The 21,984-nt window shown below is 39.7% G+C and overlaps 1 protein-coding gene across 4 annotated transcripts in view; it reads right to left on the minus strand.

Annotated features, from left to right (window-relative positions):
* Positions 1–21,984, minus strand: part of Vps41 (VPS41 subunit of HOPS complex) — a 153,511-nt gene that overhangs the window by 51,974 nt on the left and 79,553 nt on the right. For all 4 annotated transcript variants that reach the window (XM_034510345.2, XM_034510346.1, XM_076939332.1 and 1 more), the window contains 3 exons: positions 8,401–8,520; positions 7,231–7,377; positions 4,700–4,766 (listed from right to left, as the gene is read on the minus strand). In XM_034510345.2, the coding sequence (XP_034366236.1) occupies positions 4,700–4,766; positions 7,231–7,377; positions 8,401–8,520 (334 nt within the window). The remainder of the gene's footprint in view (positions 1–4,699; positions 4,767–7,230; positions 7,378–8,400; positions 8,521–21,984) is intronic.

Here is a 21,984-nt window from a genome sequence, read left to right on the forward strand (position 1 = left end):
AATAACTGCAACTACCTATGGTTAAGTGTGCTGCAGAAATTCACTCACTAACATGGAGCATGCAAAACTGTGTTTCTCACCTAAGAATAAAATAAGGAAAAAAATTTCATTTCTCCAAATGAGGCACTTCTCTGAAGCGAAATTTCAAAATTTTCAGGCATCTAGTTGTTCGGCGTATAGACACACAGCATGACCACTGATGAGTGCAGGGGTCTGTGGATTATGGGAAATTCCTACTTGGTGGATCTATGAGGTGAAGGGGCTACAGAAGTGTTGGGAGCCGCAGTGATTTGCCATTCCAAGATGGCGTGGACATCCTGTCCTCCCACTTGTAAACAATTAACTGCGCAGTTGCAAAAGGCAAAAGGCGCGCCAAAGTCACTGCCAATCCCGAGGCGTAATATTGGGTGGTGAGCGAACAGCCAATCAGAAGTGAATACGTCACTCTAGGGTGTATTTTAAGCTAGGCCCCTTCCGCGTCTCAGCCCTTCCGCTTCCTCCCGCGTCCTTCCGAATTTTCCACGTGTGTGTCACAGAGTAAAGTCCTCGTTTGCAGTAACTACCTGAATACTGTCTCTCGTGTTGCGTGTTGCATGCGGGAGGCGTGCGTTAGACAGAAGGCTGAGGAGGCAATGCTGGGAGCCCATATGAGATACAGGTTCCTTCTGCTGTTCTTAGTCTGCTCTATGTTTTTGAGACAGTGCCTTACTCTGCAGCCAGGCTGGCCTTGAGCTCATTATGCAACACAGGGTAACATCAAACTTGTGTCAACCCTCCTGCCTCAGATTCCTACTGTTGGGATTGCAGGTTTGAGCCACATCTGGCTACAGAAACAACTTTGCAATAGGAATGCCTGAGTTAAAGTGCTTTTGCTTAGGAACAGGACAATCTTGTATAGGTTACATGAGCCCCTCTGAAAAATTTCTTTACTTACAGAATGGGAATAATACCATCTACCTATGTAATACCGTACATATTGAACGACATTTTGTTTGTGATATATTTAACATCTTTGCTAGTGGCTCTGTGTGTGTGTGTATGTGTGTGTATAGACCAGTTAGGGTGTCCAGTTTCTGCCCCACCACTTTCCCCTTTCTACCTTATGTTCCTGAGAAGGATTCCCTCAGTAAATCCAGAGTTAGGCCAGCACACTTCACACACCCTCCTGTTTCCACTGACATCACTATGGCTATGACATGACATAGCCAAGTCCACATTTCTACACAGGTTCTGGTGACGTAAACTCAGGCCTTTCTGCTTAGATAGCAAATACCTTGCCAACTTGAATATCTTCCTAGACTCACGTGTCAGATTTCCTATAACACTATTAATAACAAATATGGCATGTGAGTGGTGGTGGCACATGCCTTAAATTCCAGCACTCAGAAGACAGAGGCAGGTGGATCTCTGAGTTCAAGAATAGCCTGATCTGCAGAGAGAGTTCAGGACAGTCAGGGTTACACAGAGAACTCTGTCTAAAAAAACCAAAAGACCAAACCAAACCAAAACCAAACCAAACCAAAACAAAACAAATATCCATATTCACAGTACTATATGCAAGTCTTTCTATCATACCAAGAGGAAGACTGAATAAAGACAGATTCCTCCAGAGCAAACACAGACTAAGTGTTTAGACTAGAAAGTGTTATAGCATTTACAGTCTAAGTGTTTAGATCTAAGAAGTGTTACAGTATTTACTGCAAGGTGATTTTTCATACTTAAATTCTTTTCATAATGAAGTATTAGGAAAAATCCAATGCAAAATAGAAAAGTAAACAGAATAGAAAGAGGAAGTTGAACAGAAAACTATTCAAAACCAGATTCTTAAATAGAAACACCTGGAAAGAAACGCCCACCTCCTATGGTTCTTACTGAGACTTTTATTAAGAGGAAAAACTAAGTCACCTGTGTGCAAAAAGAACTATCTCATTGCTCTCAAGTGTAGGTCAAAATGACAACAAACATATGAAGAAAGACACTTAGATCTAAGAAAAAATTATCCCACAGCTCTTCCAAACCATGTAAACAGACCGTCAATTTCCAGGTCACTGTGTTCCAAATCAACCAAGAGGCTGACCACAGGATGGCATGCTAAGCTTCCAGACCACAGTGCATAACCAGTTAGCTGGAGATAACGATGATGTTTTATGAAAGGGAAAATAATGCGACTTCTCATCTCCTCCTCTTTACTCAAGGGTTCTCTGACATTCTGTATAGGTCTTCCTATACTTTGTTACCTCAGTTGTTTTGTTCAACATCCATATGAAATCAAGGAAGTCAGGCATTGATCTCATGCACTTAAGTCATCTGTTGCTGGCAGAAGACACCAGAAAAATGATTACAACACCAACTTATCAAGGAAGCATCATCTCTCCAACTACTCTTTCATAAAAACTTGATGCCTGGGAGTCTTTTGAGAATACAAGAGATCCGTGTAAGGTGAATGTAAGCTGTGCAGGCTTTACAGAGCACATCTACTTTCACAATGTAACTTGACAGAACAAGGACATTCCAACACTCTGCACCAAGAACCTCTTCATGGAACAGAAACTGTCCAGAGGCCCTATTTATTTTTAATCATTATTATTTTTCATTTGTAAGAATGCTGGAGAAAAACACTTTTGCTTACCTTTGTGATTCTAACTTACAAGCATCTGGCTTCTCACAGATCTCTCACCTCAGAGATTTTCTTTAATCTCAATGCCACTGTCACAGCACTGAAGGAGAGTGGCTCCCTGTCATGGATAAAGCAGATTCCATTCTAAACTCCCTAACACTTCCTTTCCCTTATCCCACTCAAGGTCTCTCATACTAAGGGCATGCCTCCCATATGGGAATGGTTTATATACTTAACCCCTAACTACAGTGGTCAAATATCAGTAATGTACTCGCACAAATGACAAAGCTACATTCCTACATTTCCCTATGAATTTTCATATCCTTAAAAATTATCAGAGCTTTTTGTTTTGCACCTTAATTATTCAATGACATCTCTTGGGATGGTATGCGTCAAGATGTTCAGAAGCTTCCCCTGACAGGCAAAGGAGAAGTGAGGTACAAGTGAGAGACACTCAAGCAAACACCTTTCTTGTAGCTAGAAGTCTGTCCTTGTTCCTTGGCTTTTCTCAGTCCTACACTCTCAACAGGCACTCTGCTCATACTCAGGAAATCCGAACTACTGATCTTTCCCGGAGGTTAAAAACATGGTTAAAACTCTACAAACCATACTTCTGACTTCAAGTGCAGGACAACCCAGATTGAAATGTTCTCACCACACGAGGCTAGTAGATAACATACAGCAAACAATGTTTGCAGTATTGTAGAAAAACAAAGCAGTACCACACTTCCTCAACATCCACCATCCAAAGGCACAAGCGAATTTTACATCCAACTTTAATATGGCAAGACTTATTTCTGCTCATCAACGTGCACCGAATCATTCATTCAACAATGATATTATGTAGTACCTTGTATGATGTTCTAGGCCTTCAAGATACAAAGTAAACAAAAAGGGTCCAGTATATGCTTACATTGAAGTGACACAGAAATGCACCAAATAATCAAGATCCCAAGAACTGGTGCAGCTGTATAGCTAGGGGCAGATGAATCCACACCGAATGTGAGGGCTTGGGCTGGTCAGGCAGAACAAGTGGGTTTTCTCAGGAAAGCAACTGACCCCAAGGTATGATTAAAAGTTGGTGAAGAGAAAAGAAGCAAGAAGAATGTTCTAGATAGAGGGGAAAGAAGTGTAGTGAGAATTATGAAATTCTGGTTTCTTTTAAAAACACAGAAATATTACAAGAATATGTTTTTCTTTTAATCCTAGGTATGGGATTAAAATCAGCTGAGTATCATTTGCTATAGCAGAGGCATGATTTTGCCAGCTGCCAATAGTCTCTGATTGTGTGACGTTAGAAGTTCTGGAAAGTTTTCAGAGGGCACATTAGTGCTAGGGCTAACCCCTGAAAGGCGGAATGGTTGGCTGCAATTTCTTAGTAGTTCTGATCAAAGAAGAAATAAATCAGATTCAAGGACACCCTTCTCTCTCCCCTCTACCCTTTCTCTCTTATCTAGTGATAGAGGTAAAATCAAGGAGAAAGGGGCAGGAAAAAGAGGAACCCGCAAAGTAGCTAAGACTGGCTAAAAGAAGACCCTGGATCTGTGCAGGAAAGTCACTGTGGCTGTAGCACTCAGAGCACAGGAAGCTTGGTGGGAGCTGCTGCTGGAGAGAGAAGGATGGGCAGCACTTTTATTGTAATGAAGAGACTAGACTGGAGCTGGAGTGGAGCAGACAAAACTGAAAAGGCAGTTGTAATGCTCCAAATAAAAGATGGTGGCAACTGGGGCCAGAGCAATGGTGACAATGAGCACTGAGAAGTGTCAAGTCAAGACGAGCAAGCGTGAGTACTGAACTAGGTAAATATTGAAATAGCAGAAATCTGTCTGAGGTAGGTCCTGGTGGTAAATATTACTCTGACTTTAAAGCCCACTACGAAGTTATTATGAGAAAGCTAATGTTTGTTTGGGGAAAAGTGTTCTTTCCACAGTGGGTTTGCAAAACTTCATGGCTTTCTGGACCCATTTTATCCAAGCACCAAGAGAGAGGCAGTGGTGGAGAACATGGCCTTTGGCTTCCACTTGACAATCAGATGTTCTTTTGAAGTTTTACCATCAAAGGAAACATGCGAGGGGCCCGTACCTATTTCAACATATCGACTTGGCAGATCCCTCATCTCACTGGCGTGGCGTTCCTTCACTGAGCATATCTGAAAAAGAAATTCACAGGTTATTCTCTAGATAAGATAGAAAATTCCCTATAGCATTTTACTCAGTGAGGTATTTTTTTTTAAAAGGTAGTCATGTCAGCCAAAGATGAAGTGCATATAATCTACTTAAGACATAAAAGACAGAAAGGATTTGAGAGGTTGGAGAGATGACTCAGAAGTTTCAAGCACAGGCTGCTCTTGCAGAGGACTTGGTTCAGGTCCCAGAATCCACATGATGGCTCACAACTTTCTTTAAGTCCAGTTCTAAAGGATTCAATGCCCTTCTCTGGCCTTTGTGGGCACTGAATGCATAAGATGCCCTTGCATGCATTAAGATGCCCACACATACATTCAAGCAAAACATTCAAATACTTAGAGTAAAAAATAAGTTAAGCAATTAGTTTGAATAGTGTATGACAACCATTATTTAGATTCCCCAACATTAGTCCAATATGAAGTTACACTTTATGACAAAAAGAACTTTCATGTAAACCTACTGTTTCTAAGGGCCCTTTCTCTAAAGCTTTAGTTAAAACTATAGAGATATGTAGAAGATGTTTTGGTAGAACATACATACTATAGCTGTCCCATAGTCTGCTGTCTACATATTCCCTATTAGGGTCACGTGTGTATAGTCTGGAAGTTAACAGTGGTTTCCCATTATATGAGAAAAGATGGAAAAAGAGCAGCAAATATGCAGCCTATAAAGTCTAATATTTCACCATTAGGTGAAGGCGCACGCCTTTAATCCCAGCACTTGGGAGGCAGAGGCAGGTGGATTTCTGAGTTTGAGGTCAGCCTGGTCTACAGAGTGAGTTCTAGGGCAGCCAGGGCTACACAGAGAAACCCTGTCTCGAAAAACCAAAAAAACCAAAAAAACCAAACAAACAAAAAAAAGTCTAATATTTCTACTGTTAGCACTTTTTCAAAAAAGTCTAGTTTTGTTTCAAATTATACAGATAAAGTTGAGATCAAATATGTAGTTTTTAAACCAGCAGCTAAATAATTATCTATCCAGTAATCTCATACTTCCCCTATAAACACCAGATAATAGACATTATGAGTTAAATTTATTTTTAGGTTGGGAAAACTATGAGTATTTTTTTTTTCTTCTTTCCAAATGCATATACTTTCCAAAGAGAATCTATTCAACTTTGTAATAAAAAACAAGGTTTGTTTTTGTTTTTGTTTTTTGTTTTAAAGGTTTGGCCCTCCATACAAGATTGAACTAGCAGTCAGGTACTGATCCACATGGCGGTGACAGCTTCTTCCTTCACTTGTAGCAGTGATATTTTACAATCACCAGCCTCAGTATCACTACACTATGGAACATTCCAACACAGACAAACTCAAATAGAAAAACAAGAATGAACAACATCCCAGTCTAAGGACACCATTAGTAACTCTACTTAGAGCTACTGCTATTAATGTAAAGGCTTCCTATCAATACTAAATATCATTTAAGTATTCTTCTACCATATTAATCATTAGTGTCATTATAACACTGTATCATAAGAAAGTAGTATAACTTATGTGATCAACTCTCTTATTTCTTGTTTTTTTTTTTATTTCTAGCCATGCATGAATATTATAAACAGTAACAGCTTGCTCAGTATATTTAAATATAAAATGTTAAGTACATTACTTAGGCTAAGTTACTGGATATATACAGCTGCCAGATCAATGGTTAGATGTACTTTATCTTTTTGTCTGATTCCTTCTTTATGGCACATGTGTAAATTTGTCTCCAGCACAGCATTGACCCGGTGCAGCCACAGAGAATGCTTTCTCTAATGTGGGACAAAACCCCATGGTTGCAGGCATGTGAGGATCCACAAATATGGGCCTGGCTGCTCTTCTCCTTAATTACTTTGGACATTTGTGTCCTGTTCATCCCCCCCCACCCCAACTGCCTTCTCTTTCTGGTTAATTTCTGACTTTAAAAGAGACCTACTCTCCCCCTGACCCCATACTTACTAGGGAAACTATTAAATCATCTCAGGAAAATATTTCACAATGCCATTTATATTATAAATAATGACCCAGGGCCTCTATGCCATTAAATTATGAACTATGCAGGATGATTTAGTTTTAATCTCATCTCACTACCATCAGTACCCCAAATGACCCGGATGGTCAAAGAAAGAGTAATATGAAGATGAACACCTTTGACTAAGTCTCCAAAATCAACCATGAGTTCCATAAACAGCTAAGGAACTGCAGTGGGACTGTGGGAAATTACAACAGAGCTCAACAAATACAGCATCACTCTGTGAACAGAAAGGGGCAATTATTTTGCCCATCATAGAAAAGAAAAGCATATCTTAAAATCTGTATTTATGAAATAAAGTGTCAGATGAAGATATTAGGTTCCCCAGAAACCATTCATGGGTACATATTGCTTTAGATCACTCTCAATAAATCTATAATGATTTGGATTTAACATAAAGACCAAGTAAACCACCTTGATGGAAGTTCCCCAGCCAATAATGAGTGTCACAGTGTCCTTCCAGCAGAGGCTGCAGGGATACATATCTGGGCGAAGACTTATATCATCTCGGGGAACATTGGTGATTCTTTGCTTTGAGGTGATGTCAAAAATCTTCACACCCTACAAAACAAAGCAACATTAAGCATCTTGTATTCTGGAGAGGGAGCAGCATAGCAATAGGTGTGCTATTCAAAACAATAATGGTGTTTCCTGAGCATGCCCAGGAGCCATATAATGCCATGGGTCTTTCTTTATACAAACCCTATGAGAACCAAAACTGCAAGGCTCCTTTCTGGACAAAGGCTCTCTTGTTAGTGGAGGGCATAAGTAATGCAAATCCAGCACAAACATGTTTTGCACAGAAACGCCAAGTTTGCTCTCAACCTGATAGATGGCAGGCATTTCTAAAGGAATTCTTCTGAATAAGAATGAGTTTTAGTTTTTCAGAAAGGCTTTGGTTCTGAAAATCCATCCATTCAAAGACAACAACATGTGACTCTTCAAACTGCTCAAATGGAGCCATCAAGTGCAGCTGGCTGAGCATGAGTCTGGAGACTGCGGCTGTGTAAGGAGAGTCCCAAGCAGCAGTGTTCGAGTGAGACAATTTCTACTGTCTCAAACCAAATGGAACCGATCTTCTCAACTATGTGTTGACCTTTCAGAACATGGCAGATATGAAAAAGACTACTCTTTAAACTTTCTCCAGGCCCCACTTTACGTTAAATAAACTTTAAGTGCGATACTGAGAGTACAAATACTTTTTAAATGACAGGCCCATGTTTTGGCCTATGATTATACTTGGAGTAAAGAGGAAATCAAAACTTGCTTTTCTCAGTGGCTATGAGCAACAGGTAAATGGCATTTTCACAGCACATGCCTGAAGCAGCCCTTCAATAATTAAGATGGCTTTTCATTTCCTTGGTTACTCTGTGCCTCAGGTTTCTTCCTCCAAAACAGTCTACAACGTATAGAGAATTGCTCTACTATGAAAGGCCAGGCAATCTGACTTCCTTAAGCTGAGGTGTAGTATTAATCACCCATGTTTATTAGAACTGTAACTCCATTGAGTGTCTGTCCCGGCCTTTCCATCTGGCAACCTGCTGCCACTGCACAAGTGCTAGACAGACAGACGTGTGCCTTTACCATATTGTTGGCCCAAGCAATGAGATGGCCTCTCCACTTCACACTCCTTATGTTCCCTTCCCCTTCGTGTAGGACAGAAGACTTCCATCTGTTCATCCATGTCCGTTCAAATAGCAGCAACTGTGGACAAAGCAAAACACAGGTTTTCAGATACCCAGAGTCACACGAAGATCCTTTATTCATCCTTTCTGCCTGGCAGTGTTACCGAGTGACAAATGAACCACTCTCCATATTTTTAAAGCTTATTTTAAATAGATACTCTGCTTTTGGAAAGAATTCCCTACATACCTTGAACTGCCTGAATTCCTACTTAAATTAGATTGGAGCACTGAGATTATGACAAGTCTTAGCCACAAGATGGCACCAAAATACCATGACTCGCAAACAATGCCTTAGTGAATCCAGCTTCAGGAAGGCTTTTCAAATAAGAAACTGGGAACAAATTAATTTTGTAAATTGGGAAATCCGAACCTTTTAAGTTTCTCACTGACAAGAAAGTCATCACAGGTTAAACTGCTTTAGTTGAAAGCAATCATCTTTTCTCTCATTTAATCCAAAGCAAATAATTTGACAGTATCTTTTTAACAGCAAATGAAATCACAAAAGTATGGACCATTTGCTTTAGGATTTAGGGTCTTTAAATTTTTCACAGTAGGTAGACATTGTATAAAGAGAAGAATCTATTGTGAAATCCCACTGGAAAATTTAAAATAAAATATAACTGGTCAAAACTCCTTAATTCTGAAGAAAGTACAGTTCTGATAATTCATACATTAATAACATATTTTTCTTTATATACCCAACTTCAACTCTTTAAGCAATGGCATCTATAACATGTATCACTGAAAGCACATCAACCAGAAGTAAGTGTGTTACCACTGTCTGCTGTACTGAGGACAGAGGCCGTGAGAGGACTAGGGTGAGGCAGAGACAAGCTTCACTATTGCTGGTCTAGAATGCTGGTGTAGGGTCTTGGTCTACATGTGGAGGGATCTCTGACAGTACACTCTAGGATTACTGGCAGGTGCCACCATTCCTGGCAAGAGAATATTTTAAAATTCCTTTCAGTGCACCTCAGTGTTTTGTGTATCTTCTACCATGTCCAAAGTATCGAGGAGGAAACATCAGGGATGACCTAGAAATTGATGCTATGCAGTAAGGCAGTGAGCAAAAAGTACATTCAAGTTATATATGACAACCGCAGGTAGACTGAAAACATGGAAACTACAGAGCACAATATCGAGACTGATAAAGAGTGTGTCAGTGTGTCTGTCTGTCTGTCACCTTACCTATCTACCTATAAATATCTGTCTCTCTACGTATATATGTATTGTCAATATAAGAAGACCCAGAATATTAAAAAAAACACTACAAAATAGTATTTTCTGATACCTCTTAAACATGAATAATTAGCCATATATTAAATATTTATTTACATAAAAATAGTAAAGAAATATGAAGCATATATTACAAGGTAATCAGAATTCTAGAAAAGGGTGACAGGAAATCTTACGTAGATATTTTTCTAAATATTCATGTTGTTTTTATGATAACTCATTAATAAGGATGAAGTCCATCGTCTTATTTTTTACAATCAAGTTAATTTAGAGAGCTAGCTGAAGCAATAAAAATACATACTGATAAATGCATAAAGGAAGAAAGGGTATAGGATAGCGGGTTCTAGGGAGGGGAAATGGGAAAAGGGGATGACGTCTGTACTGTAAATAAATAAAATATCCAATAAAAAATACATACTGAAATCTTTTTTTTTTTACATACTGAAATCTTAAAAGAGGACACAAATGTGCTTCTGCATTAATTTACAGAAACCATTAATTTTTTTTAATTAAAAGATCTCTGAGAATTTTTGAGTACTATACTTACATGGTTTCCACTTTTCCTCCTTCCTCTTCCTTTTGAATTCATGACCTTTTCTTTAATTATTGCTACACACACACACACACACACACACACACACACACACACACACACCATCATATAAATACAACCTGCTGGGTCTATTCAGTGTTGCGACTATGTACATGTGTTAAGGGCAGACTGTCTAGGACTGGAGAACTTATCATGAGTCCTGAAGAAGATTGGATAAAGGGAATTTCACAAGGCTCTGCCGCTAGATGAAGAGGTATAAGCAATTAATCACCACCCTTCTTTGAAAATATAGCATCAGCTTCTTCAGAAGATCATTAAGACTTGATGTAAATAGAAACAAAATTCCAATTCACCCCACACAGAGTTCCCTCCGATACAATCAGTTTGTTTGGGGTTACCAGAGGAAACGGAGGCCAGCTGGACCCTAGCCTCCCTCTGTCCTGTTCTACTTCCAGGAGTTCTAGTAGAAGGCAAGAAGGAAAGGAAGAAGCCAACTCAGAAGTCAGTCCAGGTCAGGTTTGGTTCAGACCTGTAATGTCTGTTTGATATGAGATAGGTTTCAGAGAGACAGAAAGGCCCAGGGCATGTCACATGCTGGAAAAACAAAACACGTCTGAAACCCAGAAAAGTAAACAAGCTAACTTCACTAAATGAAGGAAACATTTTAAACTATTTATCACTACAATTTGAATGTGATTTGTCTTCATTTTGGATGGTTCTCGAAACAATAGTTTTAAACACATCACTACTCCATTTTGTAAATAAAAATGAATTATCTGTAAAGAAGCAAGCACTGTTTTGTGAGTCCTGTCTGTCCACTTGCGTGGTCCTGCTATGTGCTGTATAATCATGCTGGCCCAATCACAGCACCATGGTCCAGTTAAGGTATCATCTTCACTGGGTCTGGCTATCATTTGAGCTTCCTTGCTTCTCCCTGCTGGAGAAAGGACCACACCTTTCACTTTGCTAGACACTCAGGCATGATGAACAGAGAAATAGCAGGTGGGCTTTCTGAGAGCTACTCTTAGTCCTCCTCTCATTGTTAACACATGATGTGTTTGCAACTGGTATAAGAAATTTTCTAATGTTATTTAATACATGAAATTTCTAACTGTACTTAATACATGGAAATCTGTCCTGTCTCTAAAATTTAAAGGAAAAATTTCAACTTAATTCACACAATTAATTAACACATCTCTGTCAAAAGGGACTTACTCTATTGAGCTCATGCCCAACTCCTACATGAGGAACGCCCATTCCTCAAGGGCAGAAGATGTAACGTTTACAAAGCTTATCACAATTCTGAAAACTACTTTTAATGTCAGTCTTCCGTTGCTCCATTTAAGTAGCTGATGATCTTCCCGTTGAGGGACACAAATTATGCCCTGTTTGGCTCTCTGGACTTAATGGCATTCACTTCTCTGGCTCTCTGCACCTAACCGCTCCTCCCCTGCATCGTGTCCCTCCTAAGGAACGGCTCCTCAGCAGTTCCTCTCAACACCCTTCCCCTGCCCTCATTCCTAACACAAGCTGCTAAGCCTTACATGGTCTTCAACTTCCCATGTCTGCCAGTAATTGCTGATGTTTTTATCATTGTCCTTCTGTGGGGCTTGCTCCAGGGGACACAGGGCTTCATGCAGGAGACCACCATCAAACGGTGCACTTTCTGTTTACGGTTTAATACTAATCTATGGGAATTTTGAGTAGGAACACATTTTCAAGCAGGAATGCCAAGGAAGGTTCTGCACTGATGATTTAGAGAAAGATAAACGGCTTTTCTTAGAGACATTCTGCACTAATTTAAGTACCACAAAGCTATCTGCCCTGATTTCACTGACATTTAATAAAATCCATTTCTTTCTTCTAGTCATAAACCTGCCTACAGACCTACTGAGCACGAGTGTTCTACAAAGCATTTTAGGGGTAAGTCATTGAACGAACTAGCCTTAAAAGCAGCTGGTTAATTTATTTGGTTTGTCTTCCACATCCTGTATTATCGAATTGTCATTATCCCAATACTGAGAGCAATTTAAGCTCAATGGGAGCTAAGTACACAGAGAGGAAAAGCTGTTTCCAAGAGGTCTATATTTTTGTTGTTGTTGGAGAAAGTATTTTAGGGCTTTATTTCCCATAAATCCACATTCTGGCAGTCAGCACTCTCAGTACTTATATTTCAATAGGAGCCTTCAAAAACCAGCAATATACTTTATTCTTCTATGCTGTGTGCTGATAGATGTATCTAACACTTTTCTACACTACAAAGTGGTACAGGATGCACATCCCAGAGTCTCCCACACCTGTGCCAAGATCCCTAGCAGGTTGCAATACAGCCTGTGTTTCTGGTACCCAGTGCTATCATTACCAATCACCTACTCTCCCCTAATAAATGAAAGGGGCACGTTTCAATTGTCAGCTCAGGATCTTGCAAGTTTATGAACAATGTGACTTTTTAGCCTTCTTCAACCCCTGCAATACTGCTTGCTCTGAGCGGCAAAGACTGGAGCAGAGAGATCATGCCACAGGAAGTAGATATGCAAGCCATCAGCTTTGTTCCTATAGAAAGGCAAAGGAGCTCGAGAGAAAGAGTCCATACACAACAACCTTTGCCAAGACGGATGCTATAGTGGACAAGGAAAAGATAATTAATCTTTTACGAACATGAACCTCTTCAAGTCAGAACCTAACAGGGCAGTATCAGGAAAACAAGGCAAGGACAGAAGGACAGGAAGTCTTGCTATGGGACTAAAAGATTCGAGAATGACCCAAAATAAAATTGTTAATATAAAACAAGGACTGGAGAGATAGATCAGTAATTAAGGCTCACTGCTCTCCCACAGGATCAGAGCTTGGTTCTCTGTACCTTCATCAAGTGGCTAACTGACCTCCATAGGCACGTGCACACATGTGGCATGTGTGCGTGTTCTCTCTCTCTCTCTCTCTCTCTCTCTCTCTCTCTCTCTCTCTCTCTCTCTCTCTGACACACACATAAATTCCCATAACTAAAACTGAATAAAACTGAAATAAGTGGGTTTTTTTTTATGGAAAAGACAATTGAATGAAACACTATCCAGTGTGGAGAAGGTGCTGGTTGTGCACAGCTGACAGAAGCACCTAATTCTGACAGAGCTGGGAGTGAGCAAGTAGCCAGGGCAGCAGGTGGAAGCCTTCACTGTGCATCTTGCTTTGACTGAGGACCAACATGGTTTTTGTCTTTTCAAATCTCCACAAAGAAAGATCATAATGCATGGCAAGATAGGGAATATTCTCGAGTACAGACTCGCTTTAAATTCATTGGTTAATTTCCGGACCTGTTATAATCCTTCAAATGTCTACTTCTAGAGTTAATTTCATGTTCTGAAAAGAAGTCAAATGCAGACCAAACACTGCTGCCACATAAAGCACCCATGCACGGGAGTCTCACAGCCACTGAACCAACTAGGTGCTTCATGGGTAATATTTCAGAAGCATGACGCCAAGACAGTGAAGGCTAACTAATTTTGTGAAAACTATGTGAACATGTTGAATCGCTGCAAGGTCACGTCTACTTAGCTACCACAGCTTCAAACTAGAAATGAACATGAAAACATGTAGCTAAATACAAAGGGTCCCAGGAGGAGCAGTTTCTTTTGTATTATAAAATAACAGATAAAACAGGCAACTGATATAAATCTATGGAATAACCTATCTAGATCCTACAGGCTAAAATATCAACTTACCCATTGTGGAATGTAGACTATTTAACACCATTGTCTATAATACCTACAGATGCATGTTCATGGCTACAAATGCCTAAGAAATGAATTCATCTTAATTTGTTTTAATCACCTTCCCTATCATCTGTATGAAAGCCTGACACTAACTGGACATACAGTTAGTCACTGGTAGATCTATAAACGTAGCAGAACTAATGGGTTTGGATAGACTAACATCCACGGGATGTGATATGCAAATGTAGTCAACATAAGCACTCCTTATAGACTTCAATTTCTACTTTTCTCACTTGACCTCCTATATAGTATCTCCTTGAGAACAGAAATAATTATCCCAGATTTAGGCAATATTGGTAATAAGGCTTCAGGCTGTTCAGTAAGCAGCAATAATTTGTGTTCAGAGTGACAAAAATATCAAGTGGACAGTCTTCATTGACCTGGCTTCTATTATATTAAAAGCTGCTCTGAGCAAAGCATGTTACCAGACATACCACAAAGGCAGGTTTAGATGTGGATAATAAAATTTTCGAAAGTTCTGATAATTAAAGTCACTGAAAAATAATGGCTGGCAGAGAAAACCATGACAGAGGTTGTTTGCACACAGCTGGGATAAATGAGTGTGCATTGCTTGGAATGTAAGTTTACTTGGCACTGTGTTCAAGTACTTAAAAACTAGTGATTACCTCTGACTTAATAATTCTAATCAAAGGAATTAATGCTAGAAAAATAATTCTAACAACAGGCAAAAGCTTGTGCCCAATGATTCCCAGATTCAGCACAGCAAAGAAAATGATCAAGTGAAGAGATGGCATATAGACAGGGACACTGATGGCACTTATCCAATAGTGGTAACGACTATCTAGAATGTATAACAATGAACACAATTTAATCAGCAAAAGAATGAATTATCAAGTTAATAAGTAATATCTGAATAAATACATCTCAAGAGAAGAACAAATGGCCAATAAATAGGATGAAAAACTTTTCAATTTTTTTGTCAGAAAGGAACACAAATCTCATGTACTTTGAGATTCTCAGCCCAATCAGAATGACTATTATCAAACAAACAAACAAACAAGCAAGCAAAGCAAACAATTAATATTCTGAGGAAAATGTGGGAGAAAAAGCCCTACGTGCTGCTGGTGAGAACAGGAATTAGTCTAGTCACTGTGGAAGTCATTAGGAATATTTCTCAAAAAATGAAAAATAGTCATTGTTAATATATATTCCAAGAAATATATATCACACTACAGTGATATTTGTACACCCATGTTTACTGAGTATTACTTGTAGTAATTAAGTTATGAAGTAAACATAGGTGCCCACCAGAAGTTGGAAGCTGTGGTGGTTTGAAAGAAAATGTCCCCCACAGATTCATAGGGAGTGATACTGATACTAGTGGGTGTGGCCTAGCAGGAATAGGTATGGCATTGTTGGACAAAATGTATCTCTAGGGATGGGTTTTGAGGTCTCCAGGTGCTCATGCTAGGTCCAGTGTGGCACTCTCTTCCTGCTGTCTACTGATCTACATACAGAACTCAGCTACCTCCACAGCACCGTGTCTGTCTGAGTTCCACAATATTTCCTGTCAGGAAGACAGGGGACTAAACTTCTGAACTGTAAGCCAGCTCCAATGAAATAATTTTCTTAATAAGAGTGGCTGTGATCATAGTGTCTCTTCACAGCAAAAGAAATCCTAACTAAGAAGTATAAAGAAATAGGGCATAAATGCATAATAGAATACTATTCTATCACAAAGAATGGTAAGTTACATGCAAGACAAGAAATGAAACTGCAGATTATGCTGAGTGAAATAAGCAAGACAGATTTTAAAATACAACTTGTAAGTAGAAGAGTGACCACTATGGAAAGAGAATGGGGCGGAGGGAGAGAGGCAAGCATAGAGAAATAGGAAGAAAAGAATGGGTAAGAATAAGTAAAGAGGACAGATACATTCAAAACACAATGTATGCATTACAGAAATGTCACAGTGACGCCTATTAATGTGTACAGCTACTATGCATTAGTATACTAGAGCTGGAGCACAGTGGGTGGAGCTTCCCTAACAAGCATGTGGTCCTGTGATCTAGCCCCAGCACAATATAAATCAGGTGTGATTGTTTACTCCTATATCCCTACCATTTCAGATATAGAGACAGATGGATCAGAATTTCCTGGTTATCCTTATCAAAATAAGAGTTTGAGACCAATTGTCCTACATGAGACCCTGTCTCCAAAGTATGATGATGATGACTACAATGACAACTGCAATGATGACAATAAGGAGGAAGAGGAGGAAGAGAAAGAGGACAAGCATCAGCAGCATTTCTAGCTTTATCACAAGTAGACAACTGACAAACATGGACACAAACTAAAGGTCCAATAACAGAAAAACAGCTGAGAAAATTAAGCAGACCTATAGAATGGTCAATCACGCAACTATTAAACAATACCAATAAAACAACTTCAAGAATGCAGGAAATTTTACAAACTACAAATTTTTAAGTAAAAACAAGCCCTAAACTGAGATGACTTTATACACTCTTTCATTAATTTATTATAAAATATATGAATGCGTCTAGCAAAAAGAAGACCAGTATGTTCATAATCTTGCTCAGACATACCACAATCAATGATATGGTGTATTGCCCTTCCTAAATGTACCTACACACATAATTGTATTTCTAAAACAATGCCATGGGACCCTTCACACACTTTTTAAAAGTACATCAATAAAAATAATCTATCAGATGTTATCGTACTACTTAAACCCACTGACAAAGAGAAAGATTGATCTGTCAAGGGCTTGGCTTTTCACTCACAGGTAACCCTTGGTCTGCTGATAAACAACTTCACAGCACCAGCAGTATACAAGGCCACTGGGTGAGCGTGAAGGATCTTGGTAAAAAGAAGACTACTCCATAAGCATGTCTGTATGAACACTTTCCAAAAAATAATCACATACCTCATCCTATCTCAAATCACAGACCCTGCTTCTTTACTATTATGCTCTAGCACTGGCGTAGCCTCTGTCCTTTTAGATAAAGCTTATTTAGATACTCAACAACACAATTACTCTGGCCTCTTTAAGCCTAGATTCTAACACAAACAATTGCCTCCTGCAAATCACATCCTAAAATTGACTCCATCCTCAAAGATTATCTTTTGACATCCTCTTCCTAAAACATATGACAATTCTCTTAGTGATCTAGAGATAAAGGGCACACAGCCATCTAAGTATGGAGTGTGTTTCAATCTTTAATGTTAAAAATATCAAAGAGAAATATTGTTTGAAAGCTTAAAAACAAAGAAAACAACACTACCGGATTTCTCCATAGAAATTCTTACATATATGCATACAAATAAAAATACCTGTAAACAAGTTTCTTTCTCCAATGATTCAGAATATTTATTTTCTCATCGAATCATCATTCTGGTTAATTAATAATCTTACTGCCATTCCACTTCTACTGCCTGACTCACATTCTTTCAAAAACCACCACCCATTGTCATGATGTAGTAGTGTTCATGCAATGACACTAACAACACTACCTGGGACCCTCCACAAAGAAATATGCTCAGGAAGCAGATCTGAGATAAGCAGTCCTTGAAAGGAACACTTCAGTTTTTATGAGTGAAACTACCTAACAATGGTTGTTGCTGTAATCCCGTATTTTATGCAGCCCTACTTAGAAAGAAAGGGAAGGAGGGAATATTAATAACAGTCCATCTGTATTAAGCCCCACAAGAAAACATGACGAGCATTTCTCCATCAGGTCTATTATTCAAATATGCAATGAGAGATACAATAAATAGGAAGCAACAGAGGCTTGACTGCTCCAGGAAGAGAAGGATTCAAGGAGGCACTATGATCAATACACATATGTGACACATAGAAAGGGCTGAACTTCTGCCCGCAAAGTGCTTGCCTTACAAGCATGAGGTTTGATCCCCAGAATCTGTGTAAAAGAAGGCAAGCATATGCTTTTAGTTCTAGTACTGAGGAGTCACAGGAAGGCTGACTGCTTGGGGCTCAATGACTTGGTCAAATTAGTCTACATAGATTAAATTAACTAATTTGCTAATAATAATTAATAATAATAATTAATCAACTAATTTGACTAATAAGTATTTCATAGTTCAGATCAGTGAGAGAACATCTTTTAAAAAACAAACAAAAATACAGGAGAAGGGAAGGGAGGAAGAAAGAAAAACAGAGAGAGACAGATACACAGAGAGAGAAGAGAGAGAGAGGGAGAGAGAAAGAGAAAGGAGAGAGAGAGAGAGAGAGAGAGAGAGAGAGAGAGAGAGAGAGAGCGCATTTGAGGTTGTCCTCTGGTCTCCACATGTATGATCAGAAAAAACTGCATGCATACACACATACATGTGAACATGCACCACCAAAAAAAGTCTTACATATGGAAAATATTTTTTAATTTTTTAAAAATTTACTGAATTTATTGAAAAAATTGAACTCCTTGCAGAAAAGCTTTCTTAGAGGCATTTGATGGCCCTGTGTCACCAGGATCATGAAAGAAATGAAGTTAGCATGATCCTTCCCACATTCCACATGCAGTGTAGACACCATTCCAAGACTGGGAATCCTACAGAGAATCAATAGAAAAGCAACTGACATTTGGCATAGATGAATAAGAAAATGTCAACATGACGTAAATAATTTCTAGTTTAAGAAACTGATTTCTATTTTTTTTAAAAAAAAAGAAGTTTTCTTGGAAATCAAAAAAAAAAAAATCTAAACATTAAAAAGAAAGAAAGAAAGAAAAATAAAGCACTCTGGCCTACTATTCCTAGTCCACTATGGATAAGCCATTGTCTCTCTAAATTAAGGAGCTAGAACCTTAAGCAAATGAGACAGGGCTATGGTAGTCCCTGGAATTTCCTGCACACTCCTATATTTATGTGGCATAGGTCTAAAATGAAAATTTTAACCACTTTGTGACATTTTAAGGAATTAACTTTACTAGTTGTGGTTTGAATTAAAATGGCCCCCATAGGTCCACAGGGAGTGGCACTGCTGGGAGGTGTGCCTTGCACAGGTGTCCCTTTGTTGGAGGTCTATAAGTATGGAGTGGGCTTTGAAGTCTCAGAAGCTCAGGCCAGTTCGATTCCTGCTGCCTGCTGATCGAGACGTAAAACTCTAAGTTCCTCCAGCACCATGTCTACCTGCATGCTGCCATGCTTTCCGCCATCACAATGGAAATGGAAGGATAATGGTCTAAACCTCTGAAACTATACACCAGCCCTAACCTTGGTCATGGTGTCTCTTCACAGCAACTAAGACAATAGTATTTAGACAACTGAGGGCTGGAGAGATGGCTCAGCTGCTCTTACAGAGGTCCTGAATTCAATTCCCAGCATCCACATGGTGGCCTGAAATTATTTAACTGCAATTATATTGGACCTGACAATCTCTTCTGGTGTGCAGACAAAACACTCATATATAAAATAAGTAAATAAACAAAGTCATCTTCAAAAATATTTAAACAATTAAATATTAAATACAGTGTCTCTCTGTTCTTATGAATAGCCCATATATCTTAATAGCAGATCTTTGCTTTCCTGTCTGCTTTTCTTGTTCCCTATGAACAAGGAAAACTTTCCTATGGGCTACTTCAACCCTGTTTATAGAAGTTGGCTCATAATATAAAGAAGTGCAGAATAGATCGGTGTTCTCATGGTGAAACACCTCTGTTACACATCGTACCTCCATCTGGGCAGTTCTTCTCTAGGTTTTTGAATATCAAGTTATTTCTGATTCTAACCTCTCAGTTACACAATATTTGCCTTTACTTTTCTTCTACATCATCTGCTTCCTACTCTATTCAGTAGGCTCTTGGTGCCCATGACATACAATTATTGTAAGGTTATCAACAATTACTAAATGCTAGACTTTTCAAGTTGTTGTGTGAATTTATGGTGCTAGTTTAAAACTCCAGTTAAAGCAATAAGAATTGCTTTTGGACCAATGCAGTCTTTACTTTCCTCATTTTTCAACGTTTATAAACTTCTATAACTCAATTAATAACTCTTAAAACTTTGTCGACATATGCCAGAAGAAATTAACTATTCACAATAGTCACTGCTTCAGAGGTCTGCTGCTGCCATGTGGTATAGACAGGCAGAAGACACCCAGAGGCCCACCAATACATGGCCAGCCCACAGCGGAGCCACTATGATGTGCAAATATAGGGTGGAGAAATGGGAAAGAAAGAGAAGCAGAATGGTTTGTGTACTACAAAGAGGAGAAATGAAAATGAGGGCAGAAAGGAATGATGTAAGTAGCCTGCCCTGCCGTCTGAGGCCATGGTGAAGTCCTGGCCCATGCTGCCACTAAGAGACATATCCAGGTCTGTGGCCATGCAGCATTAGGGATCTATGTCAATATCTGTGGCTCATATTACCACCAAAGGCCATGGGGACATCCCTGGTGTGGCCTGATGCCTGGGACCATGTTGACGTCCAAGGGCTCTGTAGAGCTGGCCCCACCCCTTACTAGCTGTGGCACTCTGGAGAGCTAGCCCCACCCCTCAATGGCGTGGCACCATGGGAAGCTTGGCAACCCCTTGCAGGCTACTGCACTGTGCAGCACAGAACGGCTGGCCCTAGTGGCAGGGAGTGCCAGTGAGCTGCTCCAAGTGCAGGAGAGATAGGCTGGCATTGTGTGGTGACATGGGTGAGGGAGAGTGGGTGGCATGACCAGCTGGTCCATGCCAGCTGTTGAAAAGGCATTGTGAAGAAATATAAAGCAAGAAAGGTGTGATGACTGAGCAAGCTATGCTTTTAAAGAGGGGACTTAGAGACAATTTCATTTGCAAAGATGACTGCAAATTAATGATCTAAGGTTTCTACTACTAAACACCACAGAAATGCATCTGGTCACTGAAGGGGAAGATACTGTAAGTCCAAATGTCCTGAGAAACCACAGGGTGGCAAGGTAGATAGATACATGGGAATTTGTCAGAAGGAAAGTTATAAGGTGGAGGGGATGAAAAGACTTAGGGATTAAGAGCACAAACTGCTTTTTCAGAGGACTGAGTTTAAGTTAAAGCACTCATATCACATGGCTCACAATTGCCTGTAACTCCAGTTCTAGGGTATCTATCAACACATCTGACCTCTGTGGGCACTTGCCTTTACCCAGACACAAGCACATGTATGCCTAAGTAAAAGTAATTTCCCACCCCAATTCCTTTATCCCAGCCACCTATGGCAGGCGAGAGAGTTGGTCCTGCCCTCACTGGCTGCAGCACTCAGGAGCCTGGGCTCTGCACCTCGCCTGGTCAATACAGTAGAGGTGGCCTTGGTGTGGGGAGCACTGGGAAGCCAGCCCCGGCGTCTGAGCTTTGGAGAGTTGTCCTTGTCCTTGTTAGCCTACAGCACTGGATAAGCTAGGCAGAGCAGTGCTGGAGAATTCTCCCTGTTCAGGTGTGGGTGTGGGAGAGGGGGCAGGATGACTCCCTTACTTATCACCCAGATCCAGATCCATCCAGGACTTTGAGTTTGTCCATCTCAATATGGTACACATGAAGGGACTGGACTTGCAGATCCAAATCTGCTGAATCTCCTTTATGCAGGGAAACAACAGGATATCTGAGAGGAGTGCTGGTGAGGATTCAGTATAGATAGTGTAGCAGAAGCCAGAGGCCTCAAAGTAGACCAACGACTCACTGTGACAAACATTTCTAAGTAAAGCTGTGTGGGCAAAAGGATATACTGTTGAACACACTACAGCTTGTGTGTGTGTGTGTGTGTGTGTGTGTGTGTGTGGTTGTTGTTGTTGTTCTGGGGTTTTTTTGCTTTCGTTATTATTTTCTTTTGAGGGGTAGGTTGTAAAGATAGAGGGCAGATACAAAAGGATGGGGAGATGAATGGGAATTGGAATGCATGATGTGAAATTCACAAGAAATCAATAAAAGTTTAAAAATAATAATTACTACTTAATATCAGCTATAAATGTCTCTCT

Source organism: Arvicanthis niloticus, chromosome 8, assembly GCF_011762505.2.
Source record: "Arvicanthis niloticus isolate mArvNil1 chromosome 8, mArvNil1.pat.X, whole genome shotgun sequence".
Classification (NCBI taxonomy): Eukaryota; Metazoa; Chordata; class Mammalia; order Rodentia; family Muridae; genus Arvicanthis; species Arvicanthis niloticus.